Genomic DNA, 25,206 nt, shown 5'->3' with positions numbered 1-25,206 from the left:
TTTTAAGGCCAAAAATTGTACTTTTATTCTTGATATACCCAGAAAGAATGGAAGTGCAATGTGACAACATGTCCCATAGGTGGGGCACATTGTAACATGACCATATGACAGATTAAAATGTTATCTGATCTAATCAAACAAATATACAAGACAAACAAAAATATTTTCTCAATAAAATACAATGAACTTTTTCATATAAAATAATGGCATTTTAAAATAATTAAAAATAAACAAATTTTTGAGTTTGACAACGTACAACATAGTTCAAAACATATTCATTGTAAGCAGTGTGACAACATGACCCACTTGCACAACTGGGATTTACGTTGTGCCCCGCTATCCCCTATATTTCCTTTCCCGGTTGATACTTTGCAAACTGATTGTTTCTGTCGTTCGTTTAAAACTTCTATCTAAAACAGCTGTTTAGTTTAGCGATTTACATCTTATCTCGCACTTTATGACCGAATAACTGAAGCGTCATGCGGAAATTCGCGCTCGGCTTGCAGCTTCTGTGAACATAAACCCGCCTACTTTGATTTATTCTCCGACTCAAACATTTTGACATTGACGAGCGCTGTTAGTCTGCTGAAGCAGCTCAGATGAGAAGGTCAGTTATCATCGCGATGTTTAATATCCTTGCAGCACCAAATTAGAGTTAATATTAGGCAATTATTTCACAACTTTCATTATACACATAGAAAAATGACAGAGGCCCGGACCTCAATTGTGGGTATACGACCCTGTCCCTATGCACAAATTTATAATTTACTGTATTTTCCAGAAAATAAGTTGCACCTGAGTGTGTAATACTTTGTTGCGCTCTTGAGGCGTAGTAGGCATACTTCCCCTCACTCCACAGCAAATCCTTAAATTAATGGTATTCAGAACAAAACGAGAATGAAAAATTATACTATTAATAGATAATAATACAAATAATAATAATAGTAGTATACAGACAACATTTATTTAAAACATCAATTCTAAACGAATTAAGTTGAATCGAAACTGAAACTGCAGACGTTGGGCTCGTGCATCTCTCATTCGGTCCAAAGTTTCCATATTTGCGATGTAGCCTAACATTTGGATGCTTAACTATTTATGTAAAGAAAGCTTCATGCTTCAGTCCCAATATAGGCCTACACGTATCAGCATCTTCACATTTGGAGAAATGAGATTGGAACAATAGCAAGTCGACAGTATATGATTGACCGTCACTGCCTTCATAGTGTACAACAGACAAATTAAATTAAGCAGAACTTTTTATAAGTTCGGTGAGTATTTTATTTTGACAATGAACAGGTTTTGATGTCAAATTAGCAGTGCTAGAACTGACATATTGTGCGCGCACACGAGACGCCGGCGCGAACACTTGGATTTTTCCTCAGCAGTGGAAACAAAGGAATACTCTTATTTATGGTCATACAGATAAGAGTACATCATTCAAAACGGCAAAGTGTCTATTTTTTATTTGTGTATACATTAAAAATGACTACAAAATGTCATGCCTTTTAAAAATAAAGAACACAACAGGATGCGCGTTCTGCCGTCTCTGTCTCCTTTCTGGCGCACGTGCCCAAAAATCGACCAAAACACAGCGAATACTTGACGCACAGACATAAGAAATATAGATAGATTATCTATCTATAGAAACCTTTAAGAGCCTACTTTTTTATTATTTGACATTAAATGCATTATATAAGTCACGTTGGAATAAATAGCAAGTTTTCAGATGCTAAAGAAAACATGACTTATAGTCGGGAAAAAGCGGTAGGCTGTTATAAATTATTTCGCGGACCCCCTGGCTATAGTTCACGGACCACCAGGGGTCCGCGGACCCCACATTGAGAACCACTGGCCTACAGGCAAGTTTTATATAGCCTAGCCTTTTCCGTTTGTTAACTTTTTATTACATGCATGATTTTAATTAGATACATTGTCCATAACATATTTATTTAAAGTTACTTATCTTTGAAAAGGTTATTCAAGAAAAGTTAGGCAGTCAGTCTGAGGGAACAGAGCAGGTAGCTAAAGTCAGGTCTCCATTAGAGGACTTCAGAGGAAAACATAAGAACAGGTAAGTAAAAACAAAAACAAATCTTGAAGGACCTCATGCTCTCGTCCTGTTAGTTTTTAAAGCTGCACCATTGTCACACCTACAACATTCCCTGGTCTAATGGTGCACTGGACGCTGGCATTATAGAGCGTTGGGTGCCTTGCCACCCTATAACGCCAGTGTGCACATACCGTAATGGTTAGGATTCAGCTCACTGTTGTTGCCCAGTCAGGAAACATATTTTTGCACTTTGAAATCGATATCAGAGATAAAGTGCTATGCAAATGTAATGTATGATTATTCTTTGTATCATTACAACATGTGGATCTTAAAGGGATACTTCAGCTCTGGAAAGATTAATGTGTATTTAAAATGGGTCATTTATGTAGTAGAAATGTGAAATTATTTTTGAATGGAGCCTTCTAAAAGCCAGAAAATGTATTTTTGATTTATGGGGATGAAAGACAACAACTCCCAGATTGCAATGCTAAAATGCACACATCAATCAATCACATGTTTAGCATCCATGTAAACACTACATTCAGATTCACAAATCGGAATAAATTCAGTTAGATTGAAACAAAAGATGTGCATGTAAACAATGACAATTTTTGCGTCATCGGAGGATTTTTTCCAGACAAAAAATACATAAATCTCTCATCTCAGGGGGATATGAGGGAGAAAAGCATTGTAATTCGAAAATACTAAAAAGAATTCGGTTTTCTAATGATACAAAGCTTAATGCTAAATCCTGAAGTATCCCTTTAATGACTGTATGTGAAAAACAAAATCCTATAGTTTAGAGGAATGTTTATAATTATACATTTATGGTCACAGAAACAATGCAATTGTGCAAAACAGACCAGCATAGTTTATTATATTTCCCTTGTTCATGAGTTGTGGTGTTTATTTTTTAGGCCTCATAGCATTCATCCTGCAGTGAGAGAGGGGATAAGAGAGCATATCTTGAGCTTCCCACGCCAACCGAACCACTACTCACGGATGAAGGGAGATGTGGAGAGGGAGTACCTGAGCCCTGATTTAAACCTGCTCCGCATGTTCCGCCTGTACAAGGAACACAATCCAACATCCACTGCAAAGTTCTGGCTCTATAGGGACATCTTCAAGCAGCAGAACCTCAGTTTTGGGCAGCCAAGAAGTGACACTTGTGCGAAATGTGACGCCCTGTTTTTAAAATTAACAGCTGCTACAACAGAAGGAGAAAGGTTGAAGATCGCAGCCGAGAGTGAGCTTCACCACCGGAAAGCTGAAAAAGCGTACACCCAGTTGCAGGCTGACACAGAGTGGGCCAAAGCCAATGATGACTGCCATGTCATTTGTATCGACATGCAGGGGGTAGTGTTCACGCCAAACCTGACACACTCCAACGTGTACTATCAACGGCAGCTGGCCAACTACAACCTCTGTATCCAGGAGATGGGCACTGACGATCCTCCTACAATGTGCCTCTGGCATGAGGGCATCGCTCACAGAGGTTCCATCGAGGTGGCAAGCTGTCTTTTGAAGTGGGCAGAAACATCTTTTGCTCCCCTAGTCCAGGCAAAGGAACGGAAGCTCGTCATCTATAGTGACCGATGCTGTGGGCAGAACAACAACTGGCGAGTCCTAAACCTCATGGCCCTGCTCGTATCTAGAGGGTACTTCAGTCAGATAGAGCAGAAGTTCATGGTGTCTGGTCACTCCTTCCTTCCCTGTGACCGTTCCTTTGCCACGCTGGACAAGAGGCGTAAGGTGTCCACACTCCACACCCCCAGCGATGTCGCCGAGATGATCCGTGGAGCCAGGCAGCAGCATCCATTCAAAGTCATTGAGATGAAATGTCCGGACTTCAGGCAGCTCCCTGATGCAACATTAAAGCGTCCACCTGGCTTGCTAATCACATCCATGATGTGGTTGAAAGTGACAGGTAAAAAACAAAAGAGTAGGTCTTCTGAGATTAACAGTGTTGGGGATATGTGCGTGAAAGAAGAATCTTTATTGAATTTCTTGTTGAATCATGATTTCAGCTGCTGATCCATGGTGTGTCCACACAAAAGGGAGCCACAGCCTCTACGAGGGATGGAAGACCTGGCTGATCACCAAACAGAGGAAGAATCAACCACCTCCAGCTCCCTTGTTCTCCACCACGTATGCTCGTGCTTATGAGGACCCTCTGCCCGTCAAGAAGGAGAAGCACCGGGATCTTATGAAAATGCTAGCCTACATGCCACCGGAGGCCCAAGCATTTTATGGGGCATTAGAATGCGAAGAGTAGCCTGGTATGTGTAGGTCATGTGCAGGGTAAGGTGGGGTATATTGTGTATATTGTGTAAAATTAATCATAATAGTAGTTGTAGTTTATCTTGTATGCCTTATATTATGTTGTATAATAGGAATATATAGTTATTTATTTAGTAAATGAATGAATGGGGTGATTTATGAAATGTATTATAAAATGGTAAACTAGCATATGGAACCATAGCAAGGAATGATGATGATGTATGTCTGTATTGTAAATATGTATTGTTTACAGTTATTACTGTTGTTTATTGTTTGTATGTATTGTTGATTGTATGTACGGTTTATTGTTTGTAATGACGTTTATTTTCTGTACTATAAGTAGGCCTATGTATTGTTCATTGTTCGTACTGTATTGTCTGTGTTTTTGTTCTGTGATTTATGTTGGTAAAAAAATAAAAGAAATTGAAAGAAAGAAATGTTTAATATTTTCTTTAAGGTTCTGTTACTGTATTAAAACTAAGATAAAGGAATCAAATCTCCAGTGGTTTAAGTGATATGATGAATTGGACTTATACTGTTATTCCACATTAACTGGACTTATACTGTTCTTCCACATTCCAGAAATGTAAATTACTCTAACTTTTTATTTTTAAGATTGATACTAAAAAATCTTATCTCATTAGAATTGTGAAACTTTTGTTGTCTATCTTCAAGTAAAAAAATAAAATATAATATTCAGAGTCCAAATTAAAAAAATGTCATTATTCAAAATTTGAAAATATGGACTTATATGGTTCTTCGTCTCAAGCCCTCATATGTAAAACACATTGAGCATCTGGCTCGCTCATAGGCTGTACTGCGGCAACTGCACATCCAATGGCGCGGGCGCCTCTGACGTGCGACCAATGAGCTAGCCCTACGTCATTACACGATCTTCAGTCTTCACGGACCTTCCTGGGGTTTAACCAGACAGTTACACGGCACGTACTGTGATGCTCTATTTGTATTTTAACCGAGCAGCTAACACTGACAGCGGCAAAAGCGACGCATGCGCTTTTCACTTGTAAAACTCAAGGGTGTATGGGTAATGTAGTCTCTGCTCTCGGTGGGACGAATTATGAGGCGTGCATTGTGAAGGGAGCTCTGAAAAGCGGCAGCGCAGCCAAAGGATTAAAACAGATGTGTAAATGAGCGTACCGGTACGCTAAAAGCACGTTCTGGGCGCACGGAGAGGTGGCGGTACGCTCAAGAGCTATATTTGGAAGTGGCGGTACTGAGTACCGGTGCGTACCGGCCCACTTAAAGCACTGATTGCGGCTCGTACAGGTAGCCGCGAGCATCAGATTCTTGCAACAGATCTTCGAAATCCCCTTCTGCCATTTCAACTTCAAAACTACCTTCCGTCGTGATTAGCCTACTATACAAACTTTCTACACAGACCAAGAGGTGAGAGCCTCTTAGCTTAGCTTCTACAGAAAGATGGCTGACACTATCTTTACATTCTGTGAGTGAGATCCCGCCCCATTTGGGCGTGGTGAAAACATGCGGAACAGTGGCTGTAGTCTTTAGCCTCTGGCACAAAAATCCTCCGATGACGCAAAATGACGATTTTTGCGTCATCGGAGGATTTTTTTCAGGCTAAAAATATTTTTTTCTCTCATATCAGGGGGATGTCAGGGGGGGGGAAGCACGGTAATTCGAAAATACTACTGGTTTTCTACTGATACAAAGCTTAATGCTAAATCCTGAAGTATCCCTTTAAAGGCGGAAGTGGCCGTTGTCCGTGGGTTAGCGACTCGAGTGAAGCTGGTGAAGCTCCCGGGCGAACCAGCGAGCTTTCACGGGCTGGAGAAGGCTCTGGGACCCGCTGAGTATGGCGCTTTTTACGACGCGGCACTGTAGCGGGCGGAAGTGCAGACTCTGAGAAAAATGCCAGGCGAGTCCTCAGTCACCATGGCAATAGCTCGCAATGATGGCAGCCGCCGTCAGCGAGCGCGAGAGCTGCATGATCCTTACCCAGGCAGGAAACGCAGATGAAATGGTGGTCCCCGTCGCTGACTGCTCTTTTAGATAGAGAGAGAGAGAGAGTGTGAGTTGCAGCGGCGAACACACCCTCGGCAGAGTAAAAAGGATATAAACGCCGGAAAGCGTAGCAGGTATGGCGACTGAAGGCGGCGAGATGAAGGTCAGCGGCTTCAGATGCAAAGGCTCGTCTCGCAGAAAGCTTTTCTCAGACGGCGCGGCTTCTTAACTCCATATCCATTGATGCGTGAGCTTCGCTGAAGAGATGAAAATTCAGATTATATCAGCCCATCGAGCTATATTTATAGGCCCAGGCCACGCCCGCTTTGGCGGGAGGTGACGTAGTGGGCGCGAAGCACCCCCATTGGATCTGACGTCACCAAGGGCCTCTCTCGATAGGCTGCTGCAGTTGCCGCAGGACAGCCAATAGGCAATCAAGCCGCATTTGCCTATGTCTGCATGCTGCCGCAACAGGTTTTACATTAATTCAAAATTAAGGATCATTTTTGGCTTCAATATCTCGTGGAAAAGAGGTTTTCCCCTAGCGTAAGATATTACGCAGTACGAGAGAACCTCTCGTAAGAGAACTGAAATTTCATCAGCATAACGATCACTTGATAGTTTTTGAGGTGAATCAACATATGCATTATTATCTGTCACGTCATATATGTATCTCACATTGTTTTGCTTACCTGTCTATTAATACACACGCGAGAGCATGTCTCAAGGAAGTCTCTGTCAAGCCCAAGTTCGTCACGAAGCTCTCTCCATCTCGAAAACGCCACGCCGATATTTATCCTTGTTTTATTCCTCCGGTTGTCAGAATTCTGCGTTTCTCCCCATGACGACGCTTACGTTTTTTTTGAGTTTCAATACTCGCCAAAGAGTAATCGTGATCCATGATGTACACAACAGCTATAACCACCACTTCCGCATTTGTCCACGTGATATTGCGGAAACCGAGGATAGTGCGGATATTGCGTCATTGACAGGCGACATTTTTTTCTGGGACGGGCCATTATTTAAAAATTGGAATTTCTCTGAAATTAAAAATCTTTGTGGACTTTTGGGATATTGTAAGTACACAACTGCGGGAAATATATCACACTGTGCAAGTGATTTTTGGATATTTTATTACAAAAATCGTACATATTGTAGCTTTAAATGCATGCCAAAAATGTATCATGATTTCTGCCAAAGAAAATCATTCTCTTTTTTCTGAAGAGAAGAGATGTTTACCTGGGTAAAGTGTTTTGCCTCATACCTAATAATGTCAGCATGTTTCTGTCGATGTTACAGTAAATATCATTATCCATGTACGAAAACCTACAGTATGTCTGAGAAGTCCTCACAAATAGAGCTTTTAGTGCAGTTTATATGATCTCTCTCTCTCTCTCTCTCTCTCTCTCTCTCTCTCTCTCTCTCTCTCTCTCTCTCTCTCTCTCTCTCTCTCTCTCTCTGTGTGTGTGTGTGTGTGTGTGCTGAACTGGCGTGTAGTTTGAGGAAGTCAGTGGCACGCGTGGGGTGTGTCCAAAACACTCACGTCAGGAGTTCAGCTCACTCTCTCTTAGATTCATATGAATTAAACAAACACCGGATGAGAGATAGAGAGTGAGAGAAAGCTGGACTGAACATCAGCTCATTCTCAGGTCTGATACGCATTTTCATTTCGATATTTGAATTAGAGATTATGACAGTTTTAATCCTTGAAGCCTAGTGTAACTTTAAGAAGGAAGTTCAATAGGTGCTGATGTGTTACAAACTTCATTCGATTTTTCCATGTTCAGAATGAGATTCTATTTTTATGTTGGTGTTTAGCACCCAGTCAGAAATATGACACTATCTGACCAGGTGAAGTGTGTGTATATGGATGTTGTGGAATGTTTGTTGTCATTATGATTCACAAATATTCAGCTGATGTCTTAAACAATGGTCAAAATATTTTGCAATTTGATTCAAACTAAATGTTTTAGTGGTTTGACAGTTAATTCAAACTTTCTACTGTACATCTCTCTGTACCTCTATTTCATGCGAAGCACTCATTTCCTTTACAAAGGCAAATGTTTAACACCTTCACAATTTCCAAACACATATTGTAACTTGTACCACATGACAGGAAACCAGAGTTGTGGTAGATGATTTTGATGAGTTTAAGAGAATTATAATAGAGGTAGTGTTTTTCAGGATTGGCACTCATCTTCTAGTAGAAGACTCTTAGCAAAGCTTAACCATGCTACATTTCACTTCCTATTTTCTCTCTATGATATTCTGAAAGTGGCCGTTGCTTCTGCTTGACATCTTGTCATTATTTTAACTTGTCATGTTGTCTGTCCTGTGACTCAGACATCATATGGTAACACAGGAGTAAACTCGTTCACACATCAAAGACATGGAGCACGTCCAGGTAGGAAATGTTGCATTAGTCTCAACATGTTGAAATATAATGTGTTTAGTCAAGAACGTCACGTCCTTTTACTACTCTTGTCTGTAATAAGAGAGTTATGTATGAAAAATGTGACAGAATATTGTTTAGAATAGATCAAATATATCACTAAATGCTTAATGTTTCAAATAAAACTACATTTAAGCTGTTTTTAAGACTGTTAAGCTTACGGTCAGATAGTTCTAAGATTTAAATCATTATAATAATTATATATATATATATATATATATATATATATTTTTGTATTATTATTTATTTATTATAAATTCAATGCTCAGCAGTCTAATAATAATGATAGTAATAATAATAAAAGAGGGTTGGGTTGAAGTATTATTATAATCAATATTATTATTGTTGTAGTTTTTATAAATTTTACTACATATATTTTATTTGTTAATGTTTCAAGTAAAATATATTTTAAGCTGTTTTTAAGATGGTTGAGCTTACTGTCATATACTTCTAGGATTTATATAATTCTAATAACTTTAATTCTTAAATTCTAATATTTAATTGTCAGCTGACTCTAACAACAATAATAATAATTCATCCTATATTATAATTATTAATCATCGATTTTCAAAATTGCCTTTTCTATGTAGGATAGAAGTATTATTATTATTATTAATATTTAATCATTTGATTTAATAACTTTTCTTTGTTTTCAGATTCCCGTTTTTGAATATTTCCAGGTGTAAAACAAAACAAAAATCTTAACAAAGCAACCTACAACTAAATCTCAAATAACTGGCAAATATATGGACATGAAGCTAAGAATACAATAATTCATCTCTAGAATTAAAAAATGTTCATGTCCTCATATTTTGTCACTCATTGATTTCCTCCATTGCATCATAGTCATGCCTGAGCTTGAATGTAGTATTTCTCTCCACAGAGCTGATAGTCAGTTAAACCTGTGTAGAGATGTCGGGTGACACCGGTACATTGTCATGGAAACCGCCTCCTCCCGGTCACCCGCATGTGTCCGCCGAGACAGGGAATAAATGCAGGGGGGTGGTGAAAATCCTCAAAGTGTGCTTTATAAGCAACAGCGCCAACCTGGGCAAGAACTTCAAACTGGTCAAATGTGAAAGTTCCTGGAATATCAGGGTGAGGAGATGAACGTGCATTTTTACACATTAATGATGAATGCAATATGAAGCGCATCTTTCTGTTGTCATAATGAGGGATCTGACGTATGGTCTTTTGTTCTGCAGAGAATTATTAAGTCCATCCTGGACAGCGGACGACTTGGTCCCAACATCATGTTCTTAGAATGCTACGGTCTGTTGCTCAAACACCTCAAATCAGACGAGGTTCACTGGCTGCACCCGAACCTCACCGTAGCTGAAGTGGAGCTGAAATATGAACAGCAGCACGTCGAGGCAGAGTGGAGGTTTGTGTGTGTGTGTGTGTGTCCCATACAGCAGTGTGCCAGCAGCCATATCACCCTGTAGCCCAAGACTGGTTGCCCACTGAAGCTAAGCAGGGCTGAGCCTGGTTAGTACCTGGATGGGAGACCTTCTGAGAAAACCAGGTTGCTGCTGGAAGAGGTGTTAGTGAGGCCAGCAGGGGGTTCTCACCCTGTGGTCTGTGTGGGTCCTAACGCCCCAGTAAAGTGACGGGGACACTATACTGTCAAAGAGCACCGTTCTTTGGATGAGACGTTAAACCGAGGTCCTGACTCTCTGTGGTCATTAAAAATCCCAGGATGTCTTTCGAAAGAGTAGGGGTGTAACCCCGGCATCCTGGCCAAATTTGCCCAGTGGCCTCTGTCCATCATGGCCTCCTAATAATCCCCATATATATATACACTGATTGGCTTCATCGCTCTGTCTCCTCTCCACCAGTAAGCTGGTGTGTGGTGAGCGTTCTGGTGCACTATGGCTGCCGTCGCATCATCCAAGTGGATGCTGCACATTGGTGGTGGTTGAGGAGATTCCCCCTTACATGTGAAGCGCTTTGAGTGCCTAGAAAAGCGCTATATAAATGTAATGAATTATTATTATTAATTATTATACAGCAGAAAGTAAGGGTAATTATAAGGGTAATTGCATTGTTCTTACTCAAATAAGTACGGTACTGAGTAATATTAATTACTACATTTACTTACTATACAGTTACGGTTGGGGTTTGGTTTAGGGTTAGTGACTAGTAATTATGCATAATTTACTATTATTACTATAGTAAGTACATGTTGTAACGTGTAAACGTCACCCTAAAATAAAGTGTTAGTGTTTTTCAATTTTTCAATTTTAAAATAAATATAAATAGATATATTTTCATTAACTTTTAGGTATTATATGTTTTGCCCATTTAAATTTCAATATAAACATAGTATACGCCACCATTCAAAAGCTCCATTTATTTGATCAAAAATACAGTAGAAAGAGTATTATTGTGAAATTTTATTACAATTTAATATAACTGTTTTCTATTTGAATACATTTTAATATTTAATTTATTTCTGTGACTTAAGGCTGAATTTTCAGCATCATTACATCAGTGTTCAGTGTCACATCCTTCAGAAATCATTCTAATATGCCGATTTGATGATCAAGAAACATTTCTTATTATTTTCATTGTTGAAAACAGTGCTGCTTAATATTTTTGTGGAAACCTTGATGCATTTTTTTTCAGGATTCTTTGTTGAACAGCATTTATTTGAAATAGAAATCCTTTGTAACATTATAAATGTCTTTACTGTTACTTTTGGTCAGTTTAACGCATTTGCTGAATAAAAATAGTAATTTCTTCAACAACAACAACTTGCTTTTCAGTGGTAATTCATATATTTGAGCCAAACCCTCAGTAAAGTTCTGAAAATCAGTTTTTTATATAAATGTTACTAACTCTGTTTTTGTTCTTTTATCATGATCAGATATGATTTGAGGATCCGTTACATTCCTCCTGATTTCCTGGAGAAGTTAAAAGAAGACAAAACCACAATGCTCTACTTCTACCAGCAGGTCAGTACCTGTCACTTATACATATACTAAAAGAGCTCACTGAATAGTAAAGGGAACATCATTTGCACTGAAGCATCATGGATGTCTGATGCAGCACTGAAGTTCTGCCTGATTGCGTGATGGTGGTTTGCACATCTATAAATGCGAATAAAGGTGTACGTTTGATGATGTTCCGCAGGTTCGCAGTGACTACATGCAGCACAGTGCTAGGAGAGTTAGTGATGGGATGGCACTGCAGTTGGGCTGTCTGGAGATCAGGTAAGTTGAACATTATTTTATTTTCAACTTTAGTGTGTAATGCTCTGCAAAGTTCCAAAGCACAAAGTCACTCCAAAGGGAGTTATTCTCTATATCAGTGCACACTGTTTCTGAACTCCCTGAAACGCCTCTATTGTAGTCTTGAGTTTGAACTACAAAAGGTGGCTGCTGTTTCTGTTGCGTGTTCGATGACTGACATGTGTCTGTCTAACTCTGCATAGCATGAAACTCGCTGATGACATGTGATGTCTGCGCGAGCAGGTGCGCGGATGTATGAACATAGCTACAGGAAGGACATCGTATTGGGCAACCATTTTATGGTCTTACACCTTCCACAGACGATATATATACATTTAGACCACTTAACTTGGTGATTGCTATCAGTATCATGTGAAGAGACTTTCAACCAGCATAACAAAAAAGATTTCTGGAACAAATCACTTACCTTGCCTTCAATTTAATCTCAAACGGATTCATTAAAATAAGTTATCACTCCACCACCTGCGTCACTTCATTAACCAACGTGATTGAACGACAAATTTGTGACAGTACGGTTTCGGGAAACAGTTGCGACTACAGTAGCTAGTTGATTTCATCATCGATGCATCGTACTATGGAAGTTAAGCAAGCGAGTTTTGTTGTTGTACGGGAAAGCGTTTCTGACAAACTGGAAACTGCAACTATGTGATACGTGAAAAATCATGTGTTTTTTAACATTCAAGCTTGACAACCTATTCTCGATGACCCCAAAAACAAAATCAAAACTTGCAAAAGGGCGTGCTAAGACCCTTTAAACAATCTTGCTAGGAATCAACTGAAACAATTAATAATTATCAGAAATGATTCTAAGCTTTATTTGTATACAGCTTAAAGTGCTTTACACTAAACATCTTTAGAATAAGTACCAAGCACTTCACATGAAAACAAGTAAAGAAAATACCATAATTAATATAACTTCAGAACCCACTTTATAATGATGGTAATTATGGTAAATAAAACCAATTAATAAGGCATTCCTGTAGCTCAAGCATTTAGCAACGCCAATGTTTTTCGATTCCCAGGGAATGCAAGAACTGATATACCTTTGGATAAAAGCATCTGCAAAATGCATAACTAATATGTAATAATAAAAGGCAACATATTACATAGAATGCTGCAGAAAAGTAATTTTCAAATGACATCCCTTCAATTTTTCTTCAATTCTAACAGGAGGTTTTATAAAGACATGAATGCCAGCGGCCTGGAGAAAAAATCTAACTTTGAACTGCTGGAGTAAGTAGTTTGTCTTGTGCTGTAAGATAGTTTTACACAAGGATATGCACAGTGCATTGATGACATTTCTGCTCCTGTCAGGAAAGATGTCGGCCTGCAATTGTTCTTCCCTCAAGAATTAATCGTCAGTATGAAGGTACAAACATTTCCTTGACCTCTTTGAGAGTAAGGCTGCAAAGCGATCCAAAACACACTAACAGCGTTTGTGATTTTTGATTAATAATGATAAAATGTTGTTATGTCTGGTGGGAAACAGCCGAAGCACCTGAGAAAACTGATCCAGCAAACGTTTCAGCAGTTTGCGTTGCTGAAGGAGGAGCAGTGCATCATGAAGTTCTTTGAGACATTATCTGTCTTTTCCAGTTTTGACGACGAGGTTTTCCCTTGTGAGCTGGTGGTAAGTTGTTTTTTTTAAATTACAGCCATGTTAATGATGGTTGATGTGTGAGATTTTCTCTGAAATAACATGAGAACTAGTTTTGGGTGGATGAATAAATTCAGTCCGAAATGTGTGAAGGGCACACAATGTTGCATTAGATAACAATCTTGAAGCAAACGTTATTTGCAATCACATGCTGCAAAAATGTCACTTTTGCAATGGCTATGAAATCAGATTAATACTTTTAATATACATTTTTTTTTATCGTTTTAAACATAATAATCGTCTTTTGCTAAATGTTTTACTTGAAAAATGTGCTTGTGTTATCTTTCTGTTGCATAGATATCATGTCGCTTTGACATTTTGTTATCTTTTGCATCCATGACATTGATTCAAGTATAGTTTAGGTGACCAATGTAGATCAAGCTGTAATTGTGATGCCGTAAATGCTGCAAATGTCTGATTCTTCTGTAGCAAGGATGGAGCGTCTCTGTGGATCTGGTCATCGGCCCCAAAGGTATTCGGCAACGCACAGACAAAAGCTCTGTGGTAAGAATAACATCCCCTAACATGTTAATCCCACCGCTCAGGCTTTTCTCTGAAAAGCAGCACTCGCACATCAAAAGCGATAACCACCACTTCTATTTGTCAATTGACCACAATGGAAAAAATGTAGCCTCATAATCAATGGTGTCAAATAGAGTAACCCAAATACACTCGAGATGTCTATATATTACTATTTATTTTTGATCATGTGTTAGTTTTAGTAAAATTGACATACTATTATAGTAATATTCATATTTTTATTCATGTTATTTTATTAAAATTTGTATTTTAGTAATATTTTAGTTGAAGTTTTAAAAACTTTGTTGTGTTTTTTATTAGTGTTAGTTTCAGTTTAAGTGTGTTATTTTAGTAACACACTTAAACTTTAGCTTTAGCTTAACCTCTTAACCGTTGCCAGAGCGCCGGCGCACTGAAGCGTTTTTTTTTTTTAAATGAAAAAATGAAATAAAAAAACTTAAAATAAACTTAATAAAACTTTTGTAACAAATTAGCTCAGAGAGGAAATATTAATTATATTAATAATTAATCATAACTTGTTAGCTACATCAAGATTAACTTGATTTGGCTAAATTGATATTAAAATCAATTAATCAGTTCGTCCAACGAACACTTTTTACTATTCATTAATTCTAAGGGTATTTTTCATGGGCACAGAAAAAACATTCTTTCTTAGCATGTACAGCGTTAGAGCGTGTAACAAGACCAGAAATCGTTAAATTGACTTGCTGCAAGCAGAGAATCAGAACCAAATATGTATTGTGCACAAGTTGTATTAACTAAGTCACGAACACAACTAATCTAAACAAACACATACACACAATCACACATACATGGGTAAAATGGTAAGTGACAGAATGAAACGCAAACTGGGAATGAAGCAATGGAAAGATTAATTTTACTATGAAAAGAACCATCAGCTTATTATTTTCAAAGCCTCGTAAAAGGGTTTACAGCTTATTGCTAAACCTCTGTTTAGTCAGTTAATTGTACGATACTTGCATTGCAGTTGAAGCAGTTTCGTTAAGTTCCCGATTTGATGGTTCTGTGAGTCTATGGCGTTGAAGTTGCAACCGATTTATTCTGCATTGAATGAAGAAGATATGATGAAATTGCATGGTTAGTTCCACTCCGTCATGGTCGAGGAAGTTGCGCATGGCTTGATGTGTTGGGCCTGCCGGCCCACGACCTCAGGGTTGAACCGGGTTTACTGTCCCTTGCTTGCTTGTAGTTGTCCATCGAATCCGATGATGACGTCCACTTCTGTCTTTTAATGGTGAGTTTTCTGATGGCTGAATAGTCCATTCCTGGATCCACAGGTTCTATTGCAGGTGGGGCATATATACATGGTATTGGTGTTACTGGTATGGGAGTGTTTCTCCTGAGCCCTCTTTGTTGTCTCCTGACTGTCCTTTCCTCCTCCAGTTCTTGGGTCCCATCTAGACATAGCTGCCGCCAGATGTTTCGGTCAGCAGCCATATTCCCCAAGTTCCCAGGGTTTTATTTTGCACTTCTTACGCACTTCAATTGGTCTTTAAAGCGTTTCTTCTGGCCTCCAGCAGAGCGCTGGCCTTGTTGTAGCTGGCCATATAGAACTCTGCGGGGCAGACGGTTGTAGGGCATCCTTATGACATGCCCCAGCCAGCGTAGTTGGTGCTGGGTGATTGTGGCCTCTAGTGTTGTCAAAAAACTCGGTACTTCGGTACCAAGTCGGTACTTAAAAAAAAAAAACGGTTACGGTACCAGCTTTTCTAGGTACCGAGTACCGGGTTAATCCGGTTCTTGATGCGCTGTCTGAAAGGTGCAAAGTTGCGTCCTCTTCATAAAAACACTGAGACATGGCGACCGGCGGCGCTGCTAATGCGTTGGCTCTGAATCCACTTGTTAACAAGAAAGGAGGAAAGAGCCACATATGGAAATATGTTGAATTAGGCTAATGTCACGTTGCCATAAAGGGCCGTTCACACAGCGCGTTTTTGCGCGTGCAAATTTCAAATGTAGGCGCGCGGGAAGCGCGCTTAATAATAGAAGCGATGTGCGAGCTTGTTTTTCCAGGCGCGTCACTGTTTATGGTTGCATAGTGGAGACATGCGAGAGCGAGCGCTTGTGGAGAGAAGGAGAAAACAGTGCGAACAGCGCTCGCCATGATGAAGAGGAAGTATCAGCAAAGGATTAATTGATTTCTAGCCCTTGCATTAGAAATCAGCTACAGGGTTCTCAAGCTTTGAAGACATCAGGCAAGAGTGACATTTTTGGCAGTTTTGGATCAAATAAAAGTACAGTTAAGTCAAATAAAACATGTTTTATCTCCTGTATAGTTTGGTAACACTACAATAAGATAGCATTCATTAACATTAATGCGTTATCCATCTACACATTGAGTGAACAATATATTTTTTACAACATTGATTAATGTTTATGAATGTTATTTAATACAAATACTTGATTGTTCATGATTGTTCACTTCATTCATTGTGCATTAAATAATGTTAACAGATAAAACTTTTGATTTAAAAAATGTATTAGTACATTTTTAAATTAACCCCAAGGAGAATAATTGCTACAGTATATAACTATTGTTTGTTAGGTCATTTTATCTAATGTTATCTATCAAATAGAATCTTTTTGTAAAGTGTTTTTAATACTACAATTTCCATCTTTGTAACCGTGATATACACTTTAAAATATGTAAATTTAATCTAAATTAAGCTTTGGTACCGAAATTGGTACCGAGAACCGTGGATTTTCACTGGTATTGGTACCGAATACTGAAATTTTGGTACCGTGACAACACTAGTGGCCTCAATACTCTTGCAACCTAAGGATCTCAGTGTGAGGCACTCTGTCACGCCAAGTGATTCCCAGTATGCTCTGGAGACAGCAGATGTGGAAGTGTTCCAGGGACTTGATGTGGCGGCTGTAAGTAGCCCAGGCTTCACAGCTGTAGAGGAGCGTGGTGATGCAGACCGCTTGGTAGACGCAGAATTTTGTGTTGAGATGAAGATTCTTATTCTGAAAAACCCGCCGCCGGAGTCTTCCAAAGGCCGCTGATGCTTGTTTGATTCTGTTCTGGACCTCATTGTCAATACTATTGTCTTCAGAGATATTGCTCCCCAGGTATTTGAATGATGGAACAACTGACAGGTTTTCATCTGCAACAGAGAAGATGGGTGGTGCGGGTGGGATGTTCGCACTCTACTGGCAGATTACCACTGTTTTGGCAGTGTTGATGGTCAACCCCATCCTGCTATATGCCCTCACTGCTGCATCTAAGACGGACTAGAGGTCTTGTGAAGAGTGAGATAGGAGAGCGCAGTCATCGGCATACTGCGGCTCAACTCTCCTCACTCTGTGCAGTTTGGTGGTTGCCTGCAGTCTCCTGAGTCCCCCCACTGTCTTCAGTCTCCTTATGGAGAAGCTGGGTGACATATATGAGGAAGATGTTAAAAAGCACTGGTGGTGCTGACTTGAGCTTGCTTGAGCTGTGTTGGGCAAGGAGTCAGAACCTTGTCCTTCGCAGTACTCCTTTGGTGAGTCCTGTTCAGGGAGCTGTCTTGCTTGTGCCAGCTGTGTAACATTTGAGGCAGGCTTGTCCGCCTGTCCTTGTGCAGCCTCCGATTGACACTGTGTGAAGGATGTGAGGGAGGATTTTGTTGTCGACTGCGGTTGGTCATCCTGTGGTGTTTGCAGGTTGAGGGTGCTGTCTTCCATGGCTTCTCCCAGTGTCTTGGCTGGTACCTGGGCTGTTGCCATGGAGACAGTTCTGCACTCGTCCTCTGCTTGCTCTGGCCAGCTGTTGGTAGTGCCACCGCCAGAGCCAGAAAGGCTTGTACGCCGGGCCGGATTAACCATTAGGGCAACTGGTCACTTGCCCAGGGGCACAGGACATCTTAAGGGGCCCTGGGCACCATCAAATATTATGTTAGATCATTACGTTATAAACGCCGTCCTCGCTTTCCCAATTATATGCAGATTTTTGCAACCCGTTAGATCAAAATATTATGTTAAATCACGTCAAAAACTGTGTCTGTCTTCCTGCGCAGCGAGCGAGTGCGAGCTGTCACGTCGACTCGCGTGACTTGACGCTCTGAAATTTAAAATCGGTGGGAAGATGGAGAAGCAGTTAAGCGTGAGCACTAAAAGAAAATTAAAAAGAGAAAATAAATTGTAATTAGTCTACAATTTGAAACATACATTCCAAAAATAGGCAATTTTTTTGGTGATGATACCGCTGAAATCCCTCCTTCACCTGTGGCCGCGACAAGCCAAAACGAAATAATTTAAAGCAAAAGTAAGCGGCCTTGGGCTCGGGTATCTCTCTCATTACAATCAAAATGTTTCAACATTCGCCATGTATTTGGATGGTAAACTATTCTTTATTATAGGCTTTGTACTTCACTCACGTTCCAATATCGAGGGAAAAAATCATCCTCTTCACATGTGCAAAAATGTGTACATTGCTTACGCTGAATGGTATAAATTGTAAGTGACTATTTAAACAGAGCAGTGCAATTTTTATATATTAGGTTGACAATTTTATGATTATATTTTGATACGGCTAAGGAACAGGCTGCGATGTCAAGATTGCAACGCTAGTGTGTGTGTGTGTGTGTGTGTGTGTGTGTGAGGCGCGGACGCGATCGAACAGTGCCAAGACCCTGCTTGTACTTGTCGTCAAACTGTTATTCAAAATACAGATGGTTCTTCTCACAGGTTGTCACTGCGAGGGTAACAAGTAAAAGTAAAACAAAACAATAAGATAAAATCAGAAAGTGAAAGGAAGTAAGGAGGGTTTTTACCTATTTATTTTTAGCTTGAAGATATGGCTATAAAAGTGTCAATTGTGGGTGATGCTGCAGTAGACTTATAAACCTAGGGTAGCCTGTTAGCTTATCTAGCAGGGACACACCAAACACCTCAAGGTCAAAAAGAAAGACAAACAATGGGAAGTGTTTCTAGTTCTATATGAGGCCTACAGTGTGTTTATCGGTAGCCGTTCTTCTTGCACTAGGCCTGGCACTAAGGAGTGAGGAGGGGTAGAGAAGAAACAGGAATAAGGGTTACTAATAACTGGTATAACTCATTGCTAGAACTACTGTAATCCTATACAGAGAGGGAAGATAGTGATGGTAAAATAACTAAAATAAGGTCAAAGTAAAAAGTAGAAGGTCCTAAAAGGAAGGGTAAATAGACAAATTGATTTAATTAAATTCCAAATGTAATTAATAATTAATAATTTTGTTTTCTGTACGCAAACATCCGAAGCGCGCCCAGAAAGCTGCCCCCCAGACAGCGCGTGAATAGCCACAAAACATGGCTATAAAAGTTATATAGGTGAATAGACTATTGAATCTAGTTCTCTTTCATGTCATCTTGAGCTTGAACAGACAAATTTAAACAAAATTGTCAAAATGCCGTATAGTCGGTTATTTCTTAAGTGAACGTAAACTGTTGAAATGAAAACGTGTATGTTGGATACATGCTCTTAAAGTGACAGCAGCCTAATAAACCTACTGCTGTCTTTGTCCTCAATGTTAATCTAACAACAAAAGACAAAGAGCACATCACTCACTGCTCTTGACTGGTTGAGCCCTGCTGGAGCAGCTCTAAATATTAACTGTGCTATTAAATTAAAGATAAAATATGACAGAGCAACAATATGAACAGTGAAAGTAACAGTAGCTCTTACAATACATTTTTATTGTACATAATTAAAATGTACAGGCATAATTAGGCATGAAAATAACTGAAGGAAATATCTATTTGCTAAGCCAACTTTTGATTCATATGCGTTTGATTTCTATACCCAATATTTAAAAAAATTAAAATGTATATTAACATGGCTTTCTTTGTGTCCTCATTAGCCGGTCTGTCTAGCCACATTTGCGCAAATTCGCAGTATTAAATACACCCTTCAGGATGACGGAAAGACACTGCTACATATATCTATAGACGGAGCTAAACAGGTAAATGCATCTAAATGTGTCTGAACATATTTGTTGAAATGAATGCTTGATTGATCGGTTTACCTTCCTTGACTTTCTTATGAAGATTAAAATAATGCATATTAAAAGATTTGGCCTTTCTGTTTTGTCTTTTTCAGCCTTTGTCTATCAGCACCGCATCTCTGGCCATCGCAGAGAACATGGTGGATTTAATTGATGGCTACTGTCGTTTGGAGCATGGAAACGAGACGACTTTAATAGTGCGGCCTAATAAAGGTGCATATGTGTTATTATTGTCACCAGGGCATGAAACCAACATCATCATCTATCGTAAATTAGTATCCACAATGAAACCAATGGAAATAGTTCTTCTGCTTCAACAGTTTTTGACTCGCCTCATCAGTGCGTTACCATCGCTAGTATAAAACACATAGTGTACGCTGTGTTTGCCACCATATGAATAACAAACTACCGTTTGTGTTTACCAGACAGAGATGCTCGAATCTCTCTACCTCCTTTACCCTGCAGGTGAGCAGTGATGTTTGGCTTTTTCTGTATTTTGTCCTATATCATTTAATTTGATAGTTTTATACCTGACTCTGTCTGATTGATCCTGTCTAATCTTCTATTTCAAAGCAGTATGGGGAGATATATATATCTTACTTTATCTAACTTTTTATTTAACTTATTTATTTGATTTATATTTTATATTTCTTATTTAAATTCTGATTCTTTCTCATTGATCCTGTCTAATTTTCTAATTTTCTATTGCAAAGCAGTATGGAAAACACCAGATCTAACATGGAAAGTAAAAGTATGTAAAACAATATACAGGTCCTTCTCAAAAAATTAGCACATTGTGATAAAGTTCATTATTTTGCATAATGTAATGATAAAAATTAAACTTTCATATATTTTAGATTCATTGCACACCAACTGAAATATTTCAGGTCTTTTATTGTTTTAATACTGATGATTTTGGCATACAGCTCATGAAAACCCAAAATTCCTGTCTCAAAAAATTAGCATATTTCATCCGACCAATAAAATAAGTGTTTTTAATACAAAAAAAAAAAGTCAACCTTCAAATAATTATGTTCAGTTATGCACTCAATAGTCAATACTTGGTCGGGAATCCTTTTGCAGAAATGACTGCTTCAATGCGGCGTGGCATGGAGGCAATCAGCCTGTGGCACTGCTGAGGTGTTATGGAGGCCCAGGATGCTTCGATAGCGGCCTTAAGCTCATCCAGAGTGTTGGGTCTTGCGTCTCTCAACTTTCTCTTCACAATATCCCACAGATTCTCTATGGGGTTCAGGTCAGGAGAGCTGGCAGGCCAATTGAGCACAGTAATACCATGGTCAGTAAACCATTTACCAGTGGTTTTGGCACTGTGAGCAGGTGCCAGGTCGTGCTGAAAAATGAAATCTTCATCTCCACACAAGCTTTTCAGCAGATGGAAGCATGAAGTGCTCCAAAATCTCCTGATAGCTAGCTGCATTGACCCTGCCCTTGATAAAACACAGTGCACCAACACCAGCAGCTGACATGGCACCCCAGACCATCACTGACTGTGGGTACATGACACTGGACTTCAGGCATTTTGGCATTTCCTTCTCCCCAGTCTTCCTCCAGACTCTGGCACCTTGATTTCCGAATGACATGCAAAACTGAGCAACAGTCCAGTGCTGCTTCTCTGTAGCCCAGGTCAGGCGCTTCTGCCGCTGTTTCTGGTTCAAAAGTGGCTTGACCTGGGGAATGCGGCACCTGTAGCCCATTTCCTGCACACGCCTGTGCACGGTGGCTCTGGATGTTTCTACTCCAGACTCAGTCCACTGCTTCCGCAGGTCCCCCAAGGTCTGGAATCGGTCCTTCTCCACAATCTTCCTCAGGGTCCGGTCACCTCTTCTCGTTGTGCAGCGTTTTTTGCCACACTTTTTCCTTCTCACAGACTTCCCACTGAGGTGCCTTGATACAGCACTCTGGGAACAGCCTATTTCTTCAGAAATTTCTTTCTGTGTCTTACCCTCTTGCTTGAGGGTGTCAATGATGGCCTTCTGGACAGCAGTCAGGTCGGCAGTCTTACCCATGATTGCGGTTTTGAATAATGAAACAGCCTGGGAGTTTTCAAAAGCCTCAGGAATCTTTTGCAGGTGTTTAGAGTTAATTAGTTGATTCAGATGATTAGGTTAATAGCTCGTTTAGAGACCCTTTTCATGATATGCTAATTTTTTGAGACAGGAATTTTGGGTTTTCATGAGCTGTATGCCAAAATCATCAGTATTAAAACAATAAAAGACCTGGAATATTTCAGTTGGTGTGCAATGAATCTAAAATATATGAAAGTTTAATTTTTATCATTACATTATGGAAAATAATGAACTTTATCACAATATGCAAATGTTTTGAGAAGGACCTGTATATACTGCCTATATATCTGCATTTTATAAAAGATTGTTAGATAAATATTTTTTTTTGTTTCATTAAATGTTTTTTTTTTTCACAGGTTCAGATATTTATTCAGAGATACCAGAAAATAAACCAGTTGAATGTAAGAACAAAAATATATTTTAAGGGATTGATTGTTTTTTTTATTATTATTTATTTATTTTGACATCTTTAACGCAATCCCCTTATATTCCAGCATGTAAATTCAGCCTTTCACGGAACGACGTTGTGCTCGGTCGGATTCTGGGCGAAGGTTTCTTTGGTGAGGTTCACGATGGGATTTATAAAAGCAAGGTTAGTGCATCAGTCACACACCTACAGGCCAAAATATACAGCGGATCACAAGGATTTAGTAGAAATCGCTAGAAACCTATTCAAGTTCAGCTTTCTGGAAAAGGAACCTCACAAATCTTGTGTCTTCTTTTAGACAGGGGAGCGAGTGAATGTAGCTGTAAAGACATGCAAGGACTGCACAGCTGATGTGAAGGAGAAGTTCATGAGTGAAGCTTGTAAGTTGTCATAAAACGGATAATTCCGGTCCCTGAATATGATTGGCTGAGCTGCTTTAAACCTTTAGCTGATTTAAACCTGTTGTAAATTACTCTACAAACATACACCTGTGACCGCATCACATCAGTATTACTGCACCACTGCGTCTGTGTGTTGCTTGGAAACCATTCCGCTTCTGAAGAACTACATTGCTTGGCGGTTCTAAATTCACTGTAATCCATGGCTTCACTGAGCTTATTTTGTCCTTCACCTGTAGAATCAAATTGATGTCTAAATAGAACAATAAAACCCTTAAAACATTGTTTATCATGCAGTGATCATGAAGAAACTGGACCATCCACACATTGTGAGACTCATAGGAGTTATCGAAGAGGATCCGGTGTGGATTGTCATGGAGCTTTACCAGTATGGAGAGGTGAGATTCATTTATTTAATTGATTTCAAGCTTGACAACGGTTTGCTCATTTACAGGAAAATAGTCAAGTCACCTTTATTCAGTTTCACAGCAATAAACAGGAAAATAACATAATGATGCAAACTTATACAAATATGAGACGGGTTTAAATTCTGCACTCTTAGAAAAGAAGGTTCTCCATAGAACATGTAAACAGTTCTGTCAGACGCTTCATATATATAACCTTTTATAGGACCATTTTATGGATTTAGTTTTAATTTATTTTGTTTTCATAAATTTTTAACCTTATTAAAGTTTTTGGGCCCTATTTTAACAATCTAAGCCCATGTTCTATACGCAAGTGCACTTAGGTTGTGTCCAATCCACTTTTGCTAGTTTAACGACAGGAAAAAAGTTTGCCAAGCCCCACGCATGGTCTAAAAGGGTTGTCCATATTCTCTTAATGAGTAACGGGTGTGTTTTGGGCATAACGTGCAATAAACCAATCAATCTCATCTCCCATTCCCTTTAAAAGCCAGTTGTGCTCGCGCCATGGCGGATTCGCTATTTACATGACGAAATGTGCAAGCGGAAAAACCGAACGCTTCTCTAGCGAGGAAACGGATCTGCTTGTGCGCAAGGTTAAAGCGAGCAAGCAGACCATCTACGGGACAAAGTGTACGTGCGTTGTGGACCCGCCTATAAGCGCATATTAATAACACGCTCTTTAAATAACAAAAAAAATTGTGCGCCGTTGACTTTAGACCAGGTTTTTGTTGGTCAATGGCGCAGTCTATTTCAGTTGCCTCAAAATAGCAACCCGCCAACAATGCGCCTGAACACACCTCGTTTTTTAGACCAGCACGCCCATGGGTGCACAGATGGGCTCAAATGCATTTGCTATTTAAACAACATGGCACAGGATGTGAAAATGATAACTGCGTCAGGCTGAAACTAGCAAAAAACACTTGTGCTGCATTGCGCCGGGTGTATGATAAGGCCCTTTGAATTAAGCCGCTCGTAAACATACTTTATCACTGAAATAACCCGTTAAACATGAAAGTATTATGCAATCTTTTAAGATATTTCTTCTTATATTGAACCTTTTTGGCATAAAGGGTTTCTTAAATCCAACACATCACACGGATGAACTCGAAACCTCATGTAAGACGATAGGAGTGTCACCAAACCAAGAATAAACCAGATTGAAGTGACAGAACCCAGACAATAATAGTATTGTTAAATCACACAAAATTGCTCATTAAGGGAATAGGATTGTTTTCCAGTATATTGGCTTCCAAAGGTACTTTCTGTTACATCTGTTAACAATCACTCTTCTCTAGTGTCACAATAAAGGGTAAATCCTGCACTGCTCATATAACAGTACATTATGCAATATTGTTAATCAGACTTTAATATCATCCTATTTTTTCTGTGATTACTTCAGCTAGGAAATTACCTGACGGAGAACCAGCAGAAACTAACCAATATCACCCTGATCCTGTACAGCGTGCAGATCAGTAAAGCCCTGGCTTACCTAGAGGGTGTTAACATGGTACACAGGTACGCCGATGCACTTTCTGACCTGTGTGTCCAAAATTAAACATCTCTTTGCTTAAATATATTATGCTATTATTGTGAATATTAATTATTACCTTGTTAGTTTGAAATTTGGGGCATTTGCTCTCGGTTGGTTATCGTTTAAAAAAAA

The 25,206-nt window shown here is 39.3% G+C and overlaps 2 protein-coding genes across 5 annotated transcripts in view; both read left to right on the top strand.

Annotated features, from left to right (window-relative positions):
* The first annotated feature begins 2,768 nt into the window (after positions 1–2,768).
* LOC130088849 (uncharacterized) lies at positions 2,769–4,328 on the top strand. The gene is made up of 2 exons (XM_056255825.1): positions 2,769–3,980; positions 4,081–4,328. Exons 1-2 carry the CDS (start codon positions 2,861–2,863, stop codon positions 4,326–4,328), a joined length of 1,368 nt encoding a protein of 455 aa, XP_056111800.1. The 5' UTR covers positions 2,769–2,860.
* A 3,502-nt stretch (positions 4,329–7,830) lies between these two features.
* ptk2ba (protein tyrosine kinase 2 beta, a) overlaps positions 7,831–25,206 on the top strand; it is an 82,551-nt gene continuing 65,175 nt past the window's right edge. For 2 of the 4 annotated variants that reach the window (XM_056255974.1, XM_056255972.1), the window contains exons 1-19: positions 7,831–7,965; positions 8,660–8,720; positions 9,652–9,866; positions 9,974–10,152; positions 11,638–11,725; positions 11,904–11,983; positions 13,193–13,255; positions 13,337–13,391; positions 13,512–13,652; positions 14,109–14,183; positions 20,063–20,164; positions 20,302–20,419; positions 20,632–20,671; positions 20,923–20,957; positions 22,650–22,694; positions 22,788–22,885; positions 23,019–23,100; positions 23,416–23,516; positions 24,943–25,058. In XM_056255974.1, coding sequence (XP_056111949.1) covers positions 9,681–9,866; positions 9,974–10,152; positions 11,638–11,725; positions 11,904–11,983; positions 13,193–13,255; positions 13,337–13,391; positions 13,512–13,652; positions 14,109–14,183; positions 20,063–20,164; positions 20,302–20,419; positions 20,632–20,671; positions 20,923–20,957; positions 22,650–22,694; positions 22,788–22,885; positions 23,019–23,100; positions 23,416–23,516; positions 24,943–25,058 — 1,604 coding nt within the window. In that variant the 5' untranslated portion in view covers positions 7,831–7,965; positions 8,660–8,720; positions 9,652–9,680. Of the gene's footprint in view, positions 7,966–8,659; positions 8,721–9,651; positions 9,867–9,973; positions 10,153–11,637; positions 11,726–11,903; positions 11,984–13,192; positions 13,256–13,336; positions 13,392–13,511; positions 13,653–14,108; positions 14,184–20,062; positions 20,165–20,301; positions 20,420–20,631; positions 20,672–20,919; positions 20,958–22,649; positions 22,695–22,787; positions 22,886–23,018; positions 23,101–23,415; positions 23,517–24,942; positions 25,059–25,206 lie in introns of all 4 variants that reach the window. The other 2 variants (XM_056255973.1, XM_056255971.1) reach the window with 1 other exon arrangement.

Source organism: Rhinichthys klamathensis, unplaced genomic scaffold (genome assembly GCF_029890125.1).
Source record: "Rhinichthys klamathensis goyatoka isolate OS25496 unplaced genomic scaffold, OSU_Roscu_1.1 h1tg000123l_1, whole genome shotgun sequence".
Classification (NCBI taxonomy): domain Eukaryota; kingdom Metazoa; phylum Chordata; class Actinopteri; order Cypriniformes; family Leuciscidae; genus Rhinichthys; species Rhinichthys klamathensis.
The sequence above is the reverse complement of the archived record's forward strand: the minus strand, read 5'-3'. Positions and strand labels throughout refer to the sequence as shown.